The sequence below is a fragment of the Lissotriton vulgaris genome, chromosome 2_1 (assembly GCF_964263255.1).
Source record: "Lissotriton vulgaris chromosome 2_1, aLisVul1.2, whole genome shotgun sequence".
Classification (NCBI taxonomy): domain Eukaryota; kingdom Metazoa; phylum Chordata; class Amphibia; order Caudata; family Salamandridae; genus Lissotriton; species Lissotriton vulgaris.
Window position 1 is genome coordinate 1,797,189,959 of NC_141687.1, and position 23,318 is coordinate 1,797,213,276.

Sequence of the window (23,318 nt, forward strand, 5' to 3'; positions counted from 1 at the left end):
GGTCTCAGTTACCACTAGACTGCCTAGATGTAGCTAATGCTAGGAAAAGAGCAAATTCACAAACAGGTGATGCTCCCCCTCCTGAAGGAGTCAAAAATTTTAGAAGCCTCAGGGAAAAGACTGTCCTCTCAGGCAGCAAGCACCTGGAGGATTGCCAATACCCAAGCTCTCCTAGCACGCTATGACAGAGCACACTATGACCAACTGGAGGGATTATTACAACACCTACCAGAACCCTATAAGGCAAAAGCAAACGACCTAATACAGGAAGGGAAATTCATCACTAACGCATCCATAAAATGCGCCCTTGATGTAGCTGATACAGCCGCTAGGTCTGTCGACACTAGTGTATTGCTACGACGGCATGCCTGGCTCCGCATTTCAGGATTTAAAAATGAAGTGCAATCTACCATACTCAATCAACCTATTAACCAGGATTTCTTATTTGGCCTTGCGGTTGATACCATCTTAGAAAAGATGAAAAAAGATACTGACACCGCTAAGTCCATGGGTACACTTCAATTTCAACAATCTAGGAGCTCCTTTCGTCGCTCCTCCTTTCGAGGCTCAGGCAGAGTCAACACATCCCAAACTTCTTCATCATTCAAGAGCACTATACAAGTCACCATTAATAGAGGCTCCAATAGAGGAGGTTATAGAGGGAACAATAACCAGGGCAGAGGACGTGGTATTAACACCGAGCCTCCACCGCCACCAAACAGTGACTTTTTCACACTACCTCCAGACCACTTAACACCAGTCGGAGGCAGAATAACACAATTCCTACCAGTCTGGAACGCTATCACTACAGACAGGTGGGTGAGACAAATTATCCAGTATGGTTACTGCCTGGAAGTCACTTCTACTCCACCCAACATACCACCCGAAACAGTCCAATGTCCAAAGAACACATCACGCTGTTACAACAGGAGGTGCTATCAATGCTGGAAAAGGGTGCCATAGAGCCAGTCCCATTACAACATCAAGGGACAGGGGTATACTCTCTATACTTCCTCATTCCCAAAAAAGATGGCTCCCTCAGACCAATATTAGACCTCAGACCTTTGAACCAATACATACTCTCAGATCATTTCCATATGATCACTCTACAACAGGTACTCCCACTACTCCAGCAAGGCGACTTCCTCGCCACATTGGACCTCAAGGATGCATACTTTCACATCCCCATACATCCAGCTCACAGGAGATACCTCAGGTTCCAATAGAGGGTCAGCACTATCAATTCAAAGTTTTCCCCTTCGGAGTAACTACAGCACCAAGGGTTTTTACAAAATGCCTAGCGGTAGTAGCAGCACACCTCAGGAGGCAACACAATCATGTGACCCCCTACCTCGATGATTGGCTCATAAAAGCCAACTCATACGCACAGTGTGCCAGTCATACCTCACAGACCATCCATCTACTGCACAGTCTAGGATTTTCCATAAATTACCCAAGATTACATCTGCAACCCTCCCACATACAGCAATATCTGGGAGCAACAATAGACACCTCCTTAGCAAAGGCATATCCAAATCCAGCCAGGATAGCCAACATACATACTCTCATTCAAAAATGTCAGCCACAACACTCCCTGCCAGCTCGAGTGTACATGCAGCTTATAGGCACGATGGCCTCCTGCATATTCATTGTCCCTCATACTCCGCTTCAAATGCGCCCTTACAGGAATGCCTAGCACGCCAGTGGAACCAAGCTCAAGGACAACTAAAAGACCCAGTGTTGGTAGACAGTCGCACTTACCGCTCTCTGCAGTGGTGGAACCCACAAAACCTTTCCAAGGGGGCGACTATTCCAAGAGCCGGTTCCACAAGTAGTATTAACAGCGGACGACCACTGACAGGTTGGGGAGCCCATCTCCTTCAATATACAGTGCAAGGTCTCTGGACAGTCAAACAAAAGACATCACATATAAACCGCTTAGAGTTACTAGCAGTATTCCTAGCAATGAGAGCCTTTCAGAAATACTTGCGCAACAAGGCTGTGTTAATCCGGACGGACAACATGACAGCCATGTACTACATCCAAAAACAGGGGGGAACACACTCTCTGCAACTCTCTCACCTAGCACAGAGCATATGGAAGTGGGCAATTCCACAAAACATTTATCTCCTGCCAGAACACATCCCAGGAATAGACAACCAGATAGCAGACCTACTAAGCCGACAGTCAGCAAGTACACAAATGGGAGATTCATCCTCAAGTTCTCCAACCATTCTTCCAAAAGTAGGGACATTTAGACATAGATCTGTTTGCCACAAACGAAAACTCAAAATGCCCGTCCTTCGCCGCCAGGTTCCCACACCCGTTGTCACAAGGTAATGCGTTATGGATGAACTGGTCAGGCAGATTTGCGTACGCTTTTCCACCAACCCGCTGATTCCATTAGTGGCACGCAAACTAAGGCAATAGTCACTCACAATGATCCTGGTTTCTCCCACATGGGCAGAACAGCCATAGTACACAACGTTCCTAGAACTCAGTGGTTCCTCACCAAAGACTGCGCCTCTCGCCACAACTGCTAACACAGAACCATGGAGAAATCAGGCACCCAGATCCCAATCAGATAAACTTAGCGATCTGGCTCCTGAGGTCTTAGAGTTGGGATATCTTAACTTGCCTCCAGACTGTATGAACATTATCAAGGCGTCCCACTACCAGAGCATGCTACGCAGCTAAATGGAAAAGATTTGTAATCTATTGTAATAATAACCAAATCAATCCATTGGATGTCTCCATCCAAAATTGTATCTGTTACCTGCTACATCTTCAGAGATGTAACCTAGCATACTCATCCATAAGGCTATACCTTGCTGCTATAGCAGCATATCTTCAAAACAGACATGTGTCCCTATTCAGAATCCCGCCTATCAAAGCTTTTATGGAGGGACTCAAAAGAATTATCCCTCCAAAGCATCCACATTCTCCAGTCTGGAACTTAAACATAGTACTTACCAGACTCATGGGACCCCCCTTCTAACCACTTCATTCATGTGAACTACAATTCTTAACATGGAAGGTGGCATTTTTAATTGCTTTTACCTCCCTCAGGCGAGCGAGTGAGCTACAGGCACTAACCTTCAGGAACTTTTCATGCAAATTCACCACAATAAAGTAGTGCTTCGTACAAACCCTAAATGTATGCCAAAAGTTATATCCACTTTCCACCTCAATCAGTCCATAGAATTGCCAGTTTTCTTTCAAAACCCACAATCCGTGGCTGAAAGAGCTCTACACACACTAGACGTTAAAAGAGCTCTGTTATATTACGTTGACAGAACAAAATCATTCAGAAAGAAAAAGCAACTATTTGTCGCTTTTTCACCACAACATAAGGGTAATCCCATTTCCAAGGCAGGAATAGCCAGATGGATAGTTAGATGCATTCAAATATGCTATCAAAAGGCAAAGCACACTTTAACAGTTCCCCCCAAAAGCCCACTCAACATGTAAAATGGGGGCATCCATGGTTTTCTTCAGAAATATTCCCTTAGACATATATAGGGCAGCTACATGGTCTACCATACACACTTTCACTAAACACTACTGTGTTGACGTGCAAGCTAAGCAACAAGCTGCTGTGGGCCAGGCTGTCCTTAAAACTCTTTTTCAAACCACTGCAGCTGATACAGGCGACCACCGCTAGAGGAGAAGTTGGAGCTGTCGTAGTGCATCCAAACCCAATGGTGGAAAAAAACAAATCTGAAGATGGAGAAGATGCCCATGCGCACTGTAGTCCAGGGGAGGGGTCACCTATTTTGTGATGCTTCCAAGACTATTCCAGACAACAAGGTGCAATCACCCGGACCCAACACTAGGCGGCGATCTATGCTAAGATATGAATGTCAGTAGCCCTACATGCCAAGAACAGATCCTCCCTTCTAATCTCATCAGTATACCCAGGATCAGGAAAGCCACCTGTGGTGGCAGAGCCTTCAGCATAGCGGCAACTCATCTGTGGAATAGACTACCTATTGACATCAGGAAAACAGATGAACTGATGCCCTTACGAAAAAAGATTGAAACATGGCTTTTCCCTAAAATCTAACTATCCAGAATTAAAAGAGATCCCTTCTGCCCCTGATGCACAGCGTTTTCAGCTATATGTACACAGCGCCAGGATGCCCGTAGGGTTGCAGAGCGCTTTATAAATACTATAAATAAATAAATAAATACTGGTAAGTAGCATTTGCCTTACATAGAGTATGCACCTTGAAAAATTGTTACAGAAGGTAAGGAACTTGTACTTATGGATTTAATTTAGTGTTGAATATCCTTTAAGTTTCTGGGGAAATTATGTAGTAGGTTTTTTTTTTTTCTCGTTTTTTTCCCATTCAAACGGATGATGATGAATATCCTATGCTTTGCTGGAGTTTTTCTTACTTATTTGGTTATGTGAGATTTTTTTGCTTGTAAATCGCTAAGTAGGAGTTATCCTGCAACGAAACAGTAAATGTAAATAATTTTAATGATTTGCACTGCTTACATTGTCAAATTAATTGTTGATGATGACACTATAGACTGGATCAGATACAGAATATCTAGCAATTCAACACTCTGACCTGGGTCAAGCATTAAAATGGTTTATTTCATGGCCCTTCTTTTGGACAAGACCTTCATTTGCACTGGTAGTCAGTGGCATCTCAGTTAAGTGTTCTAGCACAAATAAATGTAGTGGGAACAATGGGATCAAGTTTTCAAGCTCTTCTTCCCAGCAAACATGTTTAATTTCCCATACCTTGTTTGTTGGATACTTGACATGTTTACACATTACATTGTGCCAGTTTATAGCTGTTGGTTTCTTTAAAGTGTTGTTTGAAATATCTGCGCCGCAGAGTAGAAATGTAAAATGTTGGATTTTATATTGATGCGTTTTTAATGGTGTTAGTACTCTAAAGCAACATGGCTGATTTAATGAAGCAAGACTGTAACAATCATTTACAATGCAGTAGGTCTCGGATTAATTACGTTTGAGCTATTGGCATTGCTAAATATTGCAACACCAACTGCAACAAAAGTCTATAAATTGTAGGTCGAAAAAATGTGTATCTATTTTTGTAGCAGTGGTGACATGCTGCGCTTTAGATGAAAAAGTAAAGTGCGCCATACTGCGATTTGCTACAATAGTTAATTGTGGCTGCGTTAACAATTGATGTGTGCACTGCTGGCTGGTGGTGTGTGTGCCTGTAAAAATTGTGCACTGATGGCTGGTGGTGTGTGTGCCTGGTAGAAGCATGCACTGCCGGCTGGTGGTGTGTGCCTGGTGGAAGCCTGCACTGACGGCTGGTGGTGTTTGGGCCCGGTGAAAGCGTGCACTGACTACTGATGGTGTCTGTGCCTGGTGAAAATGTGCACTGACAACGTGCTTGTGTGTGTGGTTGTGTGTGTATGTGTGGTTCTGTTAATCTGTAACAGTGGCAAAGCAAGACCTATTGTCGCCTTTGGCGGTCCCTTCATTTGCCGCCCGCTTCGGCCGCAGGTAAGAGTGAAATAGGGGGGGGGGCATGGGTAAAAGTGCCTCTACCCCCAAAAACCTGTGCTGCTCGGGGCAGACTCCCTCCAAGCTACGCAGTGAAGTACAGAAGAGTGATTTATTTTATAGATAAGTAATCCCGAGAAGTGGAGTCTGATGATTGAATATGAATGGTGACAGGCGCCACTTACTGTTACTTCAAACGAGTTCATTCAGTTATGTAATATTTAATATGTATGAAAAGTCATCTCGGAGCTGCTTTTCCATGCTGGCAGTGTCTTATAATACATGCATTGTGGGCACTGAGCATACACCAACCCATGATGCACTACTGAGCAGTTGCAATCCGCACTAAAATATGCGCAGAACGTGCTGCCCTTGCATTTTACTGGTATTAGATAGCACTTTATGCCCTCTTGTGAACACCAACTTGCTACTAGCATTTGCTTGCTTTCGTTTGCTCCAGTCTTATCCTTTGAAAGGCAACCAGAATGCATATTACCGATACAATTCCTCAAATATCCACTATTTGGTGATCTATTTAACACTGCATATATAAAGAAATGTGAGAAGTACTGGACCCTTTTGTTTGTAAAATTAAATTCAATAAATTAACTATCTAACAAATCCTGCAGTACACATAAATAGCATTCTGATAGATACATCTGCCAGTGGATTCCTCACCATGTGAATATCCCCTGCGCAGCAGCCAATCGGAAACTTTTGTAGCTCTCCACGCCGGCGAGGTCATAGACGACGTCACAAAGGGTACGACTCCACTCGCGACCCCGCTGACTTCACTGGATCCATAATAGGGCCTCGTCGGCATGATTACGTCAGTTCCCTTTTTTCCGCGCCGTCGACGCCAACGGTTTCGAGGGACTCTCTGTATTAGCATTGTTATTCTAGTTGTTCTTGTCTGTTCTTCTCGTTTCCTTTCGAAGATGTCTGGCAGAAAATCTGGTTTCAAGCCCTGCAGGGAGTGCGGTAAGCAGATGTCCATCACTGACCCGCACGAGGATTGCGTATGGTGCTTGTCTTCCGATCACGACGTCGATGGATGTGCGTGTTGCAGGAAGATGACCTCTAAGGCATTAAAGGAAAGGGAGGCGAAGTTATTTATAGCCAAGATGAAGAAGAATAAGAAGGCGAGTAAAAGAAGATCGAGGTAGAGGTCGAGATCTCGTTCCGGATCCAGATCGGGTTCGAAGTCGTCGTCGGGACATTTGAAGTCGAAGAGACATAAGAGAAAGAAGCACTCTTCGAGGCGTCGCTCTAATAAGGAACCGGCGCCAAAGTCATCTTCTCCTCGACGTCACGGAGGTGAAGTCGATCCTTCTCATTCAAATCTGGACTCTCCAGAGAAGGAAGTGACTCTCGAAGTCTCTCGATCACCGAAGCCGGCTCCTTCGGATCCGGGTGAAGCCGAGCCAGAGCAAGAAGATCAGGAGCAGCCTGAAGAGGTTCCTTTGTCGGCACCGGCGGGCCCGACTCCAGGTAAACCGGCTTTAAAGCGACACCAGGAAATTATCCTCCTTTCCCGGCTCCAGGGCAAGACCCATCACATTATCTTAACGCTATGTATGGTGTCTTTGCAAGGGCCATGTACCCCTCTGGTGCGCCTGCGGGCCCCACGGGTCCTTTTGCCTACAATTTGGGTGTTCCTCAGGCATATGCCCAGGCTCCATTTATGCCCTTTCTTCCAGGGACGCCGTCCTGGAATTTTCCGGCCCCCAGAGCTCCGGCGCCGTACAGAGAATCCCCGTCACCGTACCGAGAATCTCCGGCGCCGTCTGTTCATCCTCGTTCAGCGCAAGCGGCGCCGTCGGATCCGCATTTGACGCCGGTCCCGAATCCGATGGAGTCGGTTGTGGATCTATCGACTCCAGTCCCGAGGATCCGCTCCAGGAGGGAGGCCCAAAGAGTTGTGGAAGAGGCACGCTATTGGCAGGAGATGGAGGAAGGTGAACTTCCTGATTCTGAGGACTATTTTGCAGAATTAAAAGATGCAAGTGGTCTTGATGTTTCCCCTGAGTGGGATTTTTCTCCTGGTTCAGATGCTCCTTCGAAGGATATCATATAATACAGTTGTGAGAAAATCTGCTGAATTATTGGACATTAATCTTCCTTCCACCAAATTGAAGTCTGATTTATTGACTGAAGTGTTGCATTCTCCGTCCTCTGTGACTGAGCCTTTGTTACCGTTTAATGAGGCAATTCTGAAGCCAGTGTTGGAGGTTTGGAAGAAGACTTTGTCTGCACCTGCAGTCTCCAGGACTCTGGCACGGAGATATAGGGTAGCACCTGAGGATCCAGAATTTTTGGCAGCTCACCCTTCGCCTGAGAGCCTTGTAATTCAGGCGGCTTGCTCGAAGAGGTCTTCAGGAGCTTTCCCTCAGGTTCCAGCTGACAGGTAGTCAAAACGGATTGCCAAGTCTGCTAAGAAGGTGTTTTCATCTGCAAGCATGGCACTGAAATCATCAAATGCAACTTGCTTGATGGGAAGGTATATCCATGCCTTGATGGATTCCTCTAAACAGTTGCTGCCAAAACTGTCTGATGAAGACAGGAAGAACTTTCAGGAGGTTTTGGATGATACCCAGGCTGCTGCGTGCCAGGTCATTCAAAGTGGCCTGGATACGGCTGACTCGGTGGCTCGAATTATGGGCTCTGCAGTGGCTATGAGAAGGGGAGCTTGATTGAAGTCTTCAGACTTTTCTTAGGATGTGCAGGCTACTTTGTTGGACTTATGGTACAGGTCTGTTTGGTAAGAAGGCTGATGCCGCACTTGAAAGATTCAAAGATAGTAAGGCAAGCTCACTTGGCTTGCAGACTCAATCCAGAGGTTCCTTTCATAGATACAGAGGAATTGGGAAGTCATCCTTTCGTTCGTAAAGGTAGTTTCGTCAGGAGCAGCAGCAGCAACAAAAACCGCTGTATAAATCATATAGGGGAAGAAACAGAGGTCGTCAACTCTCCCCCTCCTCTTCCTCTACCTCTCCTATCGCCACAGCAAAGCAGCCCTAGATTCCCCATTCCCAGTCATGTTGGTCCTGTGGTGGGTCGGCTTACCCATTTTCTACGGGATTGGGAATCGGTCACTACAGACCAATGGGTTCTCAATCTTGTGGCAAATGGGTATGCTCTTCCCTTCAGGGAATTCCCTCCAAATTACCCTCCTTGTCAAGGGGCTTGCTCAGAGAAACATCTCCGTCTCCTACAGGAGGAAATTCTGGCCTTGTTAAAGAAAGGCGCGAAAGAGGTGGTTCCAGAGAAGGAAAGGGGTCAGGGATGCTACTCCCGGTATTTCCTGATTCCCAAGAAGGATGGCAGGCTTCGCCCAATCCTGGATCTCAGGATCTTGGATCTTTATCTGAAACTAGAGAAGTTCAAGATGCTTACCCTTGAGCAGGTTCTTCAGGTGCTGCTGGAAGAAGACTGGATGGTGTCGCTCGACTTGCAGGACGCGTATTTTCGTATCCCGATCCTGGAGTCGCACAGGAAGTATCTCCGTTTCACGGTGGGGGCGCAACATTATCAGTTTGCAGTCCTTTAGTTTGGAATTACTACTGCATCTCGAGTTTTTACCAAGGTGATGGCAGTGGTGGCAGCCCATCTCAGGAGGGCAGGTATTCCTATATTCCCCTAACTGGACGACTGGCTGATCAAAGCAGAGTCTCCAGAGAAGGTGTTCCATGATCTGCAAGAGACAACTCCGTTGTTGTACAGGTTGGGTTTTTCGATAAATGTACCCAAGTCTCACCCGGTGCCCTCACAGCGCAACCTGTTTATAGGGGCAGTACTGGACACTAATGTTTGTCGAGCATTCCCTCCACCTCAAAGGATTCTCGACATTCAGGAAATGATTCCTTTGTTTTACAATGGAGCGGTCGTTCCAGTCCTGAAGGTCCTTCGCCTGCTCGGTCTGTTTGCTTTCTGCATTCTGCTGGTCAACCATGCACGCTGGCACATAAGGGTGCTCCAGTGGTGCCTCCGCAGGCAGTGGTATCAGCAAAACGGAGATCTCAGGGAGTCTGTGAGGATCTCCAGAGAAACTGCAGCGGATCTGTCTTGGTGGAGCGTGGAGGGCAATCTGTCTCAAGGAAAGCCCTTTCATCTGCCTCCATCGGTTGCCACAGTGATAACGGATGCTTCCACTCTAGGGTGGGGTGCTCATCTGGGGGATCTGGAGATCAAGCGTCTTTGGTCTCCAGAGGAAAGGTTGCTTCACATCAACCTTCTGGAATTGAGGGCGATTCGTTTGGCACTCAAGGCCTTTCTCCCTTCCCTTCACGGTCAGTCGGTTCAGGTCCTGGCGGACAACACGACCGCGATGTGATATGTCAACAAGCAGGGAGGAGTGGGGTCGCATCTTCTCTGCAGAGAAGCTCTGCATCTCTGGTCCTGGGTTCAGGACCACCAGATTTGTCCGATGGCAAATCATGTGGCCGGAGTTCTGAACGTTAGCGCAGACAGTCTCAGTCGGCAGTTCTCAGCTGACCACAAGTGGAGGCTTCACCCAGAGGTGGTTTGTCACGTCTTCCAGACGTGGGGAACCTCAGGTGGACCTGTTCGCCACTCACGAGAACGCTCACTGCCTGTCATTCTACAGTCTCCAGTATCCGTTGCAGGGAGCTTTGCGGGACGCGTTTCCGTTGAGTTGGAGCTCACAACTCCTTTACGCGTTTCCTCCCATACCCTTGATCCCTCGGGTTCTGAGGAAGATTCACCAAGACCGGGCCCAAGTTGTATTGGTCGCCCCGGATTGGCCAAGAAGGGTGCGGTACACAGATCTTCTCCACCTCTCCCCGTGCCCGCCTCTCCGTCTCCCTCTCAGCGCAGATCTCCTCTCTCAGATGGAAGGGCAGGTTCTAAACCCCCACCTCCAGTCCTTACACCTTCATGCCTGGAGATTGACCGGGGTAACCTGAATTCATTTTCTCTCCCGCCTGATGTGGTGGATGTAATTCTTTCGGCCAGGCGTCTTTCCACCAAGTCAATCTATTCCTATAGGTGGTCCAAGTTTGTTTCCTGGTGTGGAGAGAAATCTATTGATCCCTTGAGAGCTCGTTTGTACAACATACATCAGTTTGCTCTTTCTTTGGCCCAGCAGGGTTTTGCTGTCGCGACTGTAAAAGGTTATTTATCGGCCTTGTCGGCATTCCTTTGTTTGCCGGACCAGACGTCTTTATTTAAGTCACCTATTGTGTTACGTTTAAAAAAAAGTTTTACCAGCAAATTCCCTCCAACTCCATTTATTGTGTCTCAATGGGACTTGAATCTTGTCTTAACCTACTTGATGGGTTCACCCTTTGAACCCTTGCACAAGCGTCCCATGAGACTTCTGTCTTTTAAGACTGTTTTTCTTGTAGCAATTACCTTGGCAAGGAGGGTAAGTTTTCTTCAAGCTCTTAGTTCGAAACTCCCATTCATGCGGAGAAAATGGTACTTAGGACCAGGGCTGCTTTTCTGCCGAAGGTGGTAACTCCCTTCCATCTGGGGCAGTCCATTACCCTCCCTACCTTCTATCCTCCCCCTCACCCTTCAAAGGAGGAGTTGCTTCACCGCCTAGACCCTAAGAGGGCGGTGAGTTTCTACCTCGATAGGACTAAAGACTATCGTGTGGATGACCAGCTTTTTATTGGATTTGCTGGCTGTAAGAAAAGAAAAGCGGTGCACAAGCGCACGCTGTCGAGATGGATTATCCTGTGTATAAAGATCTGCTACACTCTGGCTGGTAAGCAACTTCCAGAGGGTATTAGAGCTCACTCTACTAGAGCAAAGTCTTCTACATCTGCTTTGGCTAGGGGTGTGCCTGTGGAGGATATTTGTAGGGCAGCGACTTGGGCTTCCCTCCACACTTTTGCAAAGCATTACTGCTTGGATTCCGAGGTGAGGAGGGACGGCCTCTTTACGCGCTCAGTCCTCCAGGATTTCTTGGTATAGCAGAGTGGACACCCTCCTCCGGGAGTGGGGACTGCTGTGGGACTCTATTCACAAGGTAAGGAATCCACTGGCAGATGTATCTATCAGAAGAACAAGTTACTTACCTTCGGTAACGCTTTTTCTGGTAGATACAGTATCTGCCTGTGGATTCTTCACTGACCCACCCGCCTCCCCGTTTGTCCACTCTTCTATACCTGATACGTGTATATTTGAATGAATTTTTAAATGGATGTATTTATATGTTCATGCATATTGCATTGATTTTACACTGTGTGTGCTGTTTTGAATACTGTGTACTATGTAAACTATTACTGTTTATGTCGGTCCGTACGTGTGCCTCTGGGGCACGGAAAAAAGGGCGGAACTGACGTCATCTCGCCGACGAGGCCCTATTATGGATCCAGTGAGGTCAGCGGGGTCGCGAGCGGAGTCGTAGCCTCTGTGACGTCGTCCATGACCTCGCCGGCGTGGGGAGCTACAAAAGTTACCGATTGGCTGCTGCGCAGGGGATATTCACAAGGTGAGGAATCCACAGGCAGATACTGTATCTACCAGAAAAAGCGTTACAGAAGGTAAGTAACTTTTTCGTTTAGTTAATTCTTAAAATCCTTCCCACAAAATAAGAGACGGGGAAAAAAGGGTTTGTCCAGGATTACACAATGTCTCTCAGTGGTGAAGGTGAATAGCATTGCCAGGCTATTCCTGGTACCATATTTGTTCTATAGGAAACAAATTTAAATAAAAGGAATGTGGTACATCCTCAGACATAAATAATGGATCCCAATGCCAGCCATGAATGGCCGAATGTTCCCAGTTAGGAAATCGCAGCAGAAACAAACTACACTGGCTACTAGTAAGGAACAGAGTACGCTTCAAAGTCCTTTGTCTAGTTTTTAAGGCGCTGCATGGCTCCGGACCTATTTAGAACAGTATTTCCATTGGTACACACCAAAAAGGCCTCTTCATTCATTAGGGGCTAGGCTGGTCTCAGTACCACGCATACAAAAAGTTCGATGGGGAGGCAGAAGCTTTACCTACAGTGCAGCTAAAGCCTGGAACAACCTGCCGTTCCAATTAAAATGTATTACAAACCTTTTTGCCCAATAAACCTCTTCCATTCTTTTGCCACAGGAGATGTAACTAGCGCAGGACACCTCCAGGTAGCAGCTGTGCTGTATAAATATGATTAATGTTAACAAGGGCAACGTATATAGCCATACGTTTCTCCAAATCATACAGTGGACCTGCTGTTGGTTCAGCTTTGGCATGGAAGCTGCCCTACAGCACCCTGCCCTTACGTGTGCAACAGATTTTTCTGAAAGACTGGGACCTCTTCTGGTTTGCATGCACTGTAAGCACTGTGATCGTTTGTAAATGTTCAGCACAAGATATGGATGTGGGCTTTTCAGCATCGTAATGTGCTCTGAAACAAGACAACAAAACACACAAGATGATGGACAGAATGTTGCACAATGGCAAAAGATTCACCCCAGTCACAGATCTGGGTTTAATGTATCGTTGTTTTGCTCACCACGCGACCACAGTTCAGACATGGCCATATGCAGATCAGTCTTGACCCTATGCCTCATGGGAACAGTACAGCCTTCTGTATTGCTGATGCTAATTTCAGCCTCTTGGTAAGGTTATACTTCAGGCCGAACCAGCAAAGAAGATGGCCACTAAACGCTATTATAATTCACTGCTGGCAATACTTCATCAGGTGCTTGGGAGGAAGCCTGAAAATGTGGTTTGGTTTGTTACCATTACTGTTTTTTAAATCCATGCTCTCGCAAATATATTTACTCATCTACTCGTCCATTCACTGAGCTAATCTCTCATCGATGCGATGAGACACTCATTCATTCATACATCTACTCAGGCAGATATCCATCAACCTGTTGTCCCGTGTAGCCGCACACCTAAAAATCGCTTTTCATAAGAATCTCTCTGTGTTATTTCAAAAGTGAAGCATATTGGTTTTGGTAGTGCTTGTTAATTAAAGGCAGTCACTGTCTAGGCTTAGTGACATGCAGAGCAGATACCCCACGAAGAATGTGGAAAAATACAAAAAAAGGCTCGCGCATCCAAAGCACAGTTTCGGGGTGCTTTCATGTTGCTGCGTCACCAAACCGGTGAGTTACTGTTAGTTCCTTTATGAACCCTCTGTGATTTCTCTCATATGGTTTTCATCAGACCCGGAGGAGAGTGATGGCAGCCTGGGCTTGGGGCAGCGCGAGCGGAGGCTGGCTGTCTGGGTGTCTCACACGCCAACGCTTTCATATGACCAGGGAGGATGAGGGGATTTCCCTTGGACCAGCTCTGCACTCTTAGGGTTCCTTCTGTCGCTTTTCAATATGGCGTTGTGAATTTTCCTCTTTCGCACCCATTGCCCTGTCAATGTATGCACAACAGAAATTAGCGAGGCAAAAACGATTTCATAACCGCCCACCAGACCCGCAAACACAACCTCCACACTACACATAAACCCAATAAGCTACAGGCACAAAAAAGCAAACCTGTCTGCACATGCAACCAAGTGCCCGAACCTCAAACACAAACACACTGGTAGAGCTGGTATTTAATGTTGTTGTGACAGCTTGCACCACTGTTACTGGACATAGTTTTCAGTAAATTCCTGCTACACACTGCTGAGAAGATTCCAGGGAACGGAAACAGCCCCTGACTGTTTAAACACGACTTAACTTCACTCGCTCGTGTGAGGACGTGGAGGGCGGGCAGCAGCGGCGTAAAGCTATCAATAGTGCAGCAGGTTAAGTGGCACTGGGTTCTAGGATGCTAAGGCGCACACTGCACCCCAATTGTGGCGGTGCATATAACTGTCAGTCAAACCAAGGAACGCTGGATGGGTGCCCAGCATCAAGTCGCTGGACTCGGATCTGGAACCCTGGCCTACTAAAGCCGAATGTGACAGCCTCAACTTTCTGACAGTGGCGTGCATAGCCAGTGTGACATGGGCTTGAGTGCCAGGGAGGAAACCATACCCTTGGTCGCTGCCTGAACTGTGATTCAAAGCAATGACCAGGGTTGAGTTGGACCCGCAGGGCTCTGGGCCCCGGTGGCACTGCACCTGCTGCATCAATGGAAGCCACACCCAGCTTTCTGACTCTTCCATCTGGGCATCAACGTGTAAGTGGCTTCGGTCCCCCTCTCCCTCCGCACAGAACAAGTTGATACAGCTCTGGGAGGGAGGGGTGTGTCCCAGAAGCCCCTCTCTGGCTCTGGGAGCTGAGCTCTCGCTACCCCAACCCCCACCACGTGCCACAACAGCCATGCCTGGTGGACGTACAACCAGAGCATTCATGTCTGAGGGATCTTTAAATAGCTCCGCGGCACATGCAACTCCCTGTGCTGTATTTTTAACTGACTGCGACATGGGGCTGTGACACCTCCCAAGCGGAGTGACTGGGAGACCACAGGGGACTACACCGTCTCCAGAAATAGTGCCGCATTAACACCTCATCTACAAACTGAGTGTGACACACACACTGGCCCTTTCTCAAATGTACTGCGTGCACTGTGGAAAATGGGGAAGCAGCCGGTCAAAAGTGCTTTTACCTTAAAAAATATACCCCGCCAAATGGGCATCTGTCAGACTGCCCCAGAGGGCAAGTCAAGATTGAGAGCTGCTGTGTGAGAGGTTATTTTCTGCTTCACGGGAGCCAGCGCTGCTGTCGGAGGGGGGCCCCGGGAGTCCGAGTCTCTGTCATCCTGCTCTGCAGCCATCCCAGCCCCCGCGCCTCCTCCACATGATATCTTTACATGACCACGCTGATAAAAGCACTGACACATCTCTCTCCCACTGGAAAGTTATTCGGGGAGGAGCGATGCTACAGAAAGTTTACTGACACACAACAGCTACCGGGCAGATGGTGAACAAATACATAGGCACCGGAGGTGCAGGATAAACATTTGCTCAGCCAAGCATGTGCCACATTTTTGGATACTCGCGTCTCTGATGTGGGAGAGATTTTTCTACTCCTTGTCCTCTGGGCTCCTAAATGCATTTGTATGCATTTGTCCAAGCAGGGTGGTTCAAAACGAAAACAGAAGCCGCGAGTGGTGCGAGCGCTCTGCCATATGCTTTCAATTATCGCGCCCACGTAATAGACACCAATAGGCCAGAGGCGGAGCTATGCACCCGCCTCTGGCCTATTGGTGTCTCTTTCACAAAACAACACGCAGTGAAAGGCCAATAACATGCCGCAAATGGAAATTCACACGCACAAGCGTGTGGAATTTCCTGGTCCATTTGCAGAACCCTGCGAAAAGGACTCTGGCTGCGCGAACACTGCTGCGCAGGGTATCGCTAGGCCGAGACCGAAAAAGTGGTCACAAGATAGTTAAAAATGCATGTGAATCTAGAGGGGAACATGTTGGAGAACGATTTCACTGCTAAGTAACTATTCTGTAATGTTCTTATGAACAACCTTATTTATTTTTCTCTTTCAGCTTACTGGAGATTTTGGTTGTGTGTCAGCGTGGTTTATGAGCTATTCCTCATCTTTATACTATTTCAAGTAAGTACGCTTGATTATCAAATACAAATGTGATAAATATACTGTTCATGTTTATTAATGCAAGGAATCTAGTGTACCAACAGGCAAAACCTTCATACTTAAGCATATTTGAATTTATCAGTCCCACACCTCAACAACTAATAACACCAGTAAATCTCTCTTGCTACCTCTTTCCCTCTTTGAATTCACTTTCCACTGAGAAGTTCCCATTCTTCCACCCTCTGCTAAAGGAAAGCATGATCTGTGTAATCACCATTTGAACCTTCAGGGCTTCATTTGGAGAATTCCCTCTGTGATCCCAAGTCAAGTCGTACATCCAGATAGAGTTTGGGCTTTGAATTCTGTTACTGCACTTGCCATCCTGGATTTTGACCAAAACGACAAGATTCCGAGCACAAAAAAAAAGCGGACTGCATGTGGTTCTCTCGGTGGAGAGTGGGCAGCTTGAGAGCTGCTTAAATATCGTGGTTGTTGTGTCCAGATCAGTTATGAAATTGAACCTCATGGCTGATGGGAAGCGGTGCATTTTGTAATTCTTTGAGTTTCATGGACTGGAGGAGTCAAAGAGCTGTTTTGGTGTCTGAAGTTTGACTATGGCATCAGTTGGTTTGGCGCTTTGCTGCTGGGTGAGTACTGATTTAACCCAAGGAAATGACGTTAATTAGTACCATTGTCTGATGCTAGATTTGGTTGGAAGTAAACTACTTGAGAAGAAGTACTTCCCCCCCGCATTGGCACCTGAAAGGATTACAAAATGGCAAAATGTCTCAGTAATTTATTTTTATAGTCCAAAGAACCCTACATTCAGGAAAGTTGTGCTTTGGGGCACACGTTCTTAAATTCCTACCATGCATATTTAGTTAATTTACAAGTTAATATTGATAGAATCTGTATGCTCAAGTGATAGGAAATTGTGGATGTGACCAGAGATGGGAACATCTGGAAAAGAAGCATTCCAAATATGCCCTGAATAAAGCATGAAGAGCTTTGGGCTGATAAGGCTTCCATGCTTTCTAGTGCACGGCTGCTCAGACCTGGTTAATGGAATGCAGTGGCAGGTAAGAACTAAAGAATATGACTGTGTGCTGACCAGAAATATCTGGGGTGTGAAAGGCATTCAACTAATTCACAGAAGCGGTTACAGCTAAAGCCCTGTACGTAACGTTTGGTATTGAAGGGTTTTTTCTCTGCCCAGAAAGTATATCATGTCTAATACTGGACATATGCTGAGCCATGATGACTTTAGAGCTTCTCTCTAGGTAAGATGCCAGAGATCCAGCAGGTTGGGTCCTCAGAACACCTGCAGCTCCTGTGATACATCTTCTGGAAAGATCTGTCACTGTTATGACAAGCATGCAACATTCTCATTACAGGATTGAGTTGACCTCTGACCTCACACCTTTGTAGTTGGCACCCTAAGTCCTCAGGTTACAAACATTCTTGGTAAGTTGCGGCTGCTCTTGTTGGAACTAGTAGAGGGATTCTCACCCCAGCAACAAAACCCGTTAACACCTGAAACCCAGAGTTAAGTGGGTTCAGTCTACCCCTCCCCTCCTTGTAACACCACCCATCACCTACCCTCATGTCCCTTCGTCATAAGAAATTAATCAACAGTGCCCTACCTCCTTACGCCCTGTGTGCTTGGTGCACAGCATCTGAAAAGGGGGAAAACGTGGGTTATCATTTGGATCTCTTCTTGACGTACTTTGCGACTGTTTAATACAAAATTCAGCTAATGTAGAATTTTAAGGTGACTGAATATATGCGCTGTGATCTCAAACTACCCAGTAACTAGTACGTTACTGTGAGAATGACTTATAATGCTAAACTACCTTCAACTGCATAGGATACCTTCTACAAGGGTGGGTAAAGTTTTAAAGTACGCCCTCGTGGTTATGCAAAGTTGGCAAACGTCGTTCAGTTCCCAAAATGTAGCAAGTTTGCTGAATTTATTCAACTGCTGAGCTTTTCCACCCCTCAAAAAGTTTTAGTGTGATAGTTCTTTTACGAAACCTTTTGGTGATAGAATTCCCCACAAAGCTTACCTCTAGTGAAAGATTTTTCCCACGGTTTGTTTAAAAAAGTCAGCAAAATGTTACCCTCACAAATATTGTGAAGTTTAAATAAGTTCACCAAGTTGCAGAGGAAAGTATTCTACAGCTTCGCTTCGCACACCTACAGTTGGTATCTGAAAGAAACACGTTAGTGTTAGATTCCTTACCTTAGAATATCCCCAGGCGTCAGTCTGGATCCGGAAACTTTTGCGTAGCAGTACCCCTGCGCGTCGGTAGGCGTCGTCTGCAGGCGTCCCCTGCGGCTCCGCGTCCGTCGTCTGCGTCGTGCGCCATGATGACGTCGCTGGAGTATATAGACGCCGCCTCCGCGCGCTGACGTCAGTTCTTCTTTTTTCCGCGCCAGTGGACGCAGATCTGAAGAGCAGTACTCCGGTCTTTGACCAAGTTTTTCGATAGTTATTTCACTCTTGTGCCTGATAGGATGCCTGGGTTCAAGCACTGTGATGACTGTGAGCGCACGATGTCGGTCACAGACCATCACCGCCTCTGTCTCCGGTGTCTGGGCCCCGACCACGACGTGGACTCCTGCGTCGACTGCCGGGCCCTTACCAACAAGGCTAGGCGGGAGCGGTCCCGCAAGCTACTGGAGCTCCGGGTGTCGGCCCCACGTCGGGACCGGGAGCGGTCCCGGTCCGGCCGGAGGTCGAGAGAGCGTTCGAGGGAGCGGTCGCGGAGCCGCGCCGAGCGTTCCGGAAGTCGACACCACTCGTCAGGCTCGTCCGGTAAGAAGCACAAGAAGTCGGGGCGTCGTCATCGTACCCCCGACTCCCCCGCGATGCGGCCGGGGGCTCGGGTGACCCCAACCCCGCGGCTCCGCGAGAGTCGCCGGCGCGGCCTGCCTCATACCCTCCGGTCCCTGGGCACGGCGCGACGCCTGAGGAGATCGAGGCGTTCCTCATGGCCATGAGGGCGCTCGGTTCTCCGACGGGGCCTACGGCGCCTTCGGGCCCAGTGCCACCGTCTGGGGGCCCTGGCGGTTCGGGTGTCCCTGCCTCGGCGCCGTCGGGTGCTCCGGCCCCGGCGCCGCCGACGGCTCCGACCCCGGCGCCGCAAGGGCCTTCAGGATCGGCGCCGGCTGGTCTTCCGGCCTCTCCGGCGCCGTTGCCATCGGGGTTACCCCCGACGCCGTCCCCGCGCGGCGCCGGTTCTCCGGTGCCGGCTCCGGCCGGCAACGGGGCTCCGACGCCGGCTCCGGGCGGCGCCGTCCCCCTACCTTCCCCGACGCCGGACGCGGAGTCGGACCGGCGTCGCTCGACGCCGGGCTCGGCGCCGGTGGGGCCCATGAACCCCGAGGAGCCGGTCTACATCGTTGACTCCGAATACGGAGAGGATGAAGAGTTCGGTGTAGGTTGGGAGGGGTCCGAGGACCCTCTGTCACGCGAGTGCCAGTATGACCCGGACTGGACAGGTGACTTGGGGGATGCCAGTGGTCTGGACGACTCTCCTAACACTGGTTTGCTCTCTCCTCCATCCGTGGCATCGGTGGAGGGAGCTGCATATTCAGTGGTGCTGATGAGGGCTGCCAAGGCCTTACACCTTGAGCTCCCCGTCGCGGCCGTGAGGCCTAACATCCTCACTGAGGTCTTCAAACCGCAGTCATGCCCACAGGAGCCACTGCTGCCGTTTAATGAAGCCTTGTCAGACGTTCTGTTGGGCACGTGGTCCAGGCCCGCTTCAGGTGCGCCTGTTGATCGGAACGTGGCCAGGCGCCACCGTCCTTGTCCGGACGACCCCAAGTTCCTGTCTACCCACCCCACTCCTGAGAGTCTGGTGATCCAGGCCTCGACCTCCCAGTCCGCATTCCCGTCGGCCCCGCCCGACCGGGAATCCAAGAGGTATGACCAGTTTGGCAAGAAGGTCTTCTCGTCCATTAGTTTGGGCCTGCGGTCTTGCAACACCGCTTGCCTCTTGGGCCGCTACACCCACTCTGTGTGGGATACGGTCGCGGAACTGCTGCCAGAATGCCCCATGGAGGTGCGGGCAAAACTCTGTCAGGCTGTGGCTGAGGGCCGAGATGCAGCAAAATATTCGATACGGTGTGGTCTTGATACGACCGACTCGCTGGGCAGAGCTATGTCAACGACGGTGGCGATTCGTCGCCACGCCTGGCTGAGATCCGCCAACTTTTCGGCAGATGTCCAGAATACATTGATGGACATGCCGTTCGATGGCTGTCACCTGTTCGGTGACAAGGCGGACCACGCGCTGGAACGCTTCAAGGACTCCAGGGTCACGGCCAAGTCCTTGGGTCTCTCGACCCAGCGTCAGCAAACGGGTTCGTTTCGTCCCTTTCGTGGCCAAGGAAGGGGCGCCCCCACACGTGCTGCCAGCCACGCGCCGCAACAATCCTTTCAACGCGGTGGCGGCCGTGGAAACCGCCGTGGTGGCGGTCGGGGACAACGGCGGGGTCAGACCACACCTCCCCCCGCAGCATCTGCCTCAAAATCCTCCTAGTCCGTGCTTTCGGCCCCATGTGACGCCAGTGGGTGGCAGGGTTCGCCATCACCACGCTCACTGGCGCACGATCACTTCGGACAGGTGGGTGCTGCAAATTGTCCGAAGGGGCTACTCCCTCCCCTTCGAGACCACTCCTCCAGCCATGCCACCGCAGAACCACCGTGTGTCGGGGGACCACTTGACACTTCTGCAGGAGGAAGTTACGGCCCTCTTGGCCAAGGGGGCCATCGAGCGCGTTCCTGGGCCAGAAGTAGGGCGTGGTTGTTATTCCCACTACTTTCTGGTGCCCAAAAAGGACAAGGGGGGCCTACGTCCTATCTTGGATCTAAGGAACGTCAACGGCTTCCTCCGGAAGGAGAAGTTCAAGATGTTGACGTTAGCTCAGGTCTTGGCTGCTCTAGACCCACAAGACTGGATGGTAGCGTTGGACTTGCAAGATGCCTATTTTCACATCCCCGTCCTGCCGGCCCACCGGCGTTACCTGCGGTTCGCGGTAGGCCAGGAGCACTTTCAGTTTGTCGTGCTTCCCTTCGGCCTTACCAGCGCCCCACGGGTGTTCACAAAGGTGATGGCGGTGGTCGCAGCCCATCTGCGCAGGTTGGGGGTTTCAGTCTTCCCCTACCTAGACGACTGGTTGTTGAAGGCGGGCTCGCCCCAGACAGTCGTCCACCACCTTCAGATGACGGCAGACCTCTTGCACGACCTGGGGTTCTCCATCAATGTGCCGAAATCACACCTGTGTCCCTCTCAAAAGCTCCTTTTCATCGGAGCGGTTCTGGACTCGGCGCAGTTTCGGGTTTATCCTCCGGAACGGCGGGTTCGGGATATTCAGGCTTTGATTCCCATCTTTCAGCCGCTATCCCGGGTTTCGGTCAGGTTGACGCTGCGGCTGCTGGGACTGATGGCTTCCTGCATCCTTCTGGTGCATCACGCCCGGTGGCGGATGCGGGCTCTGCAGTGGGACCTGAAGTTTCGGTGGGCCCAGCATCAGGGCAACTTGTCCGACCACGTCTTGATCTCGGAGGGCACTGCGAGACAACTGCAGTGGTGGCTTACGGACCGCGATTGGGTCAGAGGCAGATCCCTCTCCCTTCCCCAACCGGAGCACGTTGTCGTGACGGACGCGTCCCTCCAGGGCTGGGGTGGCCACTTGGGAGAGGCAGAGATCAGAGGCATCTGGTCTCCGGCGGAGTCCCGGCTCCATATCAACCTGTTGGAGCTGCGGGCGATTCGTCTGGCACTGAAGGCATTCCTCCCCTTTGTCAACGGGAGTGTAGTGCAGGTGTTCACCGACAACACCACCGCCATGTGGTACTGCAACAAACAGGGCGGGGTGGGGTCGTGGACCCTTTGCCAGGAGGCTCTGCGCCTCTGGCAATGGCTGGAACGTCAGGGCGTGACTCTGACGGTTCAACACCTGGCAGGTTCCCTGAACGCCAGGGCGGACGAACTAAGCCGTCGGTGCTCGATGGATCACGAATGGCGTCTGAACTCGGACGTGGCGCAAGGCATCTTTCTGCGATGGGGAGAGCCTTGGTTAGATCTATTCGCCACAGAAGAGAACGCGCAATGTCATCAGTTCTGCGCGTTGGAGTTTCCAAGACGGCACTCGCACGGCGACGCCTTTCGGCGCGAGTGGAGTTGCGGTCTGTTATACGCCTTTCCGCCTATACCACTTCTGCCCAGAGTGCTGAAGAAGATCAGGCGCGACCGGGCCCAAGTTATCCTTGTGGCTCCGGACTGGGCTCGAAGGTACTGGTATCCCGAGCTACTCAGCATGTCAGTCGGTCCCCCGATCCGCCTGCCCCTTCAGGAGGACCTTCTGTCGCAGCAGCAGGGGACGGTCCTCCACCCGAACCTGTCCAGTCTCCACCTCCATGCGTGGAGATTGAGCGGCGGCAGTTGAGGCCATTTGACTTGCCTCCTGAAGTCTGTGATGTTATTCTGGCAGCCAGGCGTCCCTCCACTAAGTCGGTATACGCCTGTCGGTGGAACAGATTTGTGGCATGGTGCACAGCAAAGGCTGTGGATCCTCTTTCTGCCCCTCTTTCGGAGGTTCTTCTGTTTCTTCTTTCTCTTGCCCAGCAGGGCTCTGCTCTGGGCACTATCAAGGGCTACCTTTCTGCCCTTTCAGCCTTTTTGAGGCTTCCTGATCAGCCTTCTTTGTTCAAGTCCCCGATTGTAACTCGATTCTTGAAGGGCATGACTCACATGTTTCCACCTGTTCCGTTTGTGATGCCCCAGTGGGATTTGAACCTGGTTCTAACCTTTCTGATGTGTGCTCCCTTTGAGCCCCTTCATTCTTGTCCTCTCCGTCTCCTGACTTTAAAGACGGCTTTCCTGGTTGCCATCACCTCTGCCAGGAGAGTGAGTGAGCTCCAGGCTCTTTCTGTCCAACCCCCTTTCCTGTCCATTCATCCTGACAAGGTGGTTCTGAGGACTAGACCTTCTTTCCTGCCCAAGGTGGTTTCGGCCTTTCACATCGGGCAGTCCATCACTCTCCCTTCCTTCTTCCCGCCTCCGCATCCTTCAAAGGATGAAGAGCGGCTCCATCGTCTGGACCCAAAACGTGCGCTTTCATATTACATGGATCGCACACGCCAGTTCCGGGTGGATGACCAACTGTTTGTTGGCTACGTGGGTGCGAAGAAGGGACGGGCGGTCTGTAAACGAACCATCTCTCGATGGGTCGTTCTCTGCATCAAAGCGTGCTACTCTTTGGCTCGGAAGGAGCCTCCTGTTGGGCTGAGGGCCCATTCCACTCGGGCCACGGCGGCTACTACTGCTCTGGGCCGGGGAGTCCCCTTGCAG

The 23,318-nt window shown here is 49.8% G+C and overlaps 1 protein-coding gene across 1 annotated transcript in view; it reads left to right on the plus strand.

Annotated features, from left to right (window-relative positions):
- The window catches only part of PTDSS2 (phosphatidylserine synthase 2), a 313,173-nt gene that overhangs the window by 69,835 nt on the left and 220,020 nt on the right, over positions 1-23,318 (plus strand). The window contains exon 4 of the mRNA XM_086957848.1: positions 15,908-15,975. Within this exon, the coding sequence (XP_086813974.1) occupies positions 15,908-15,975 (68 nt within the window). The remainder of the gene's footprint in view (positions 1-15,907; positions 15,976-23,318) is intronic.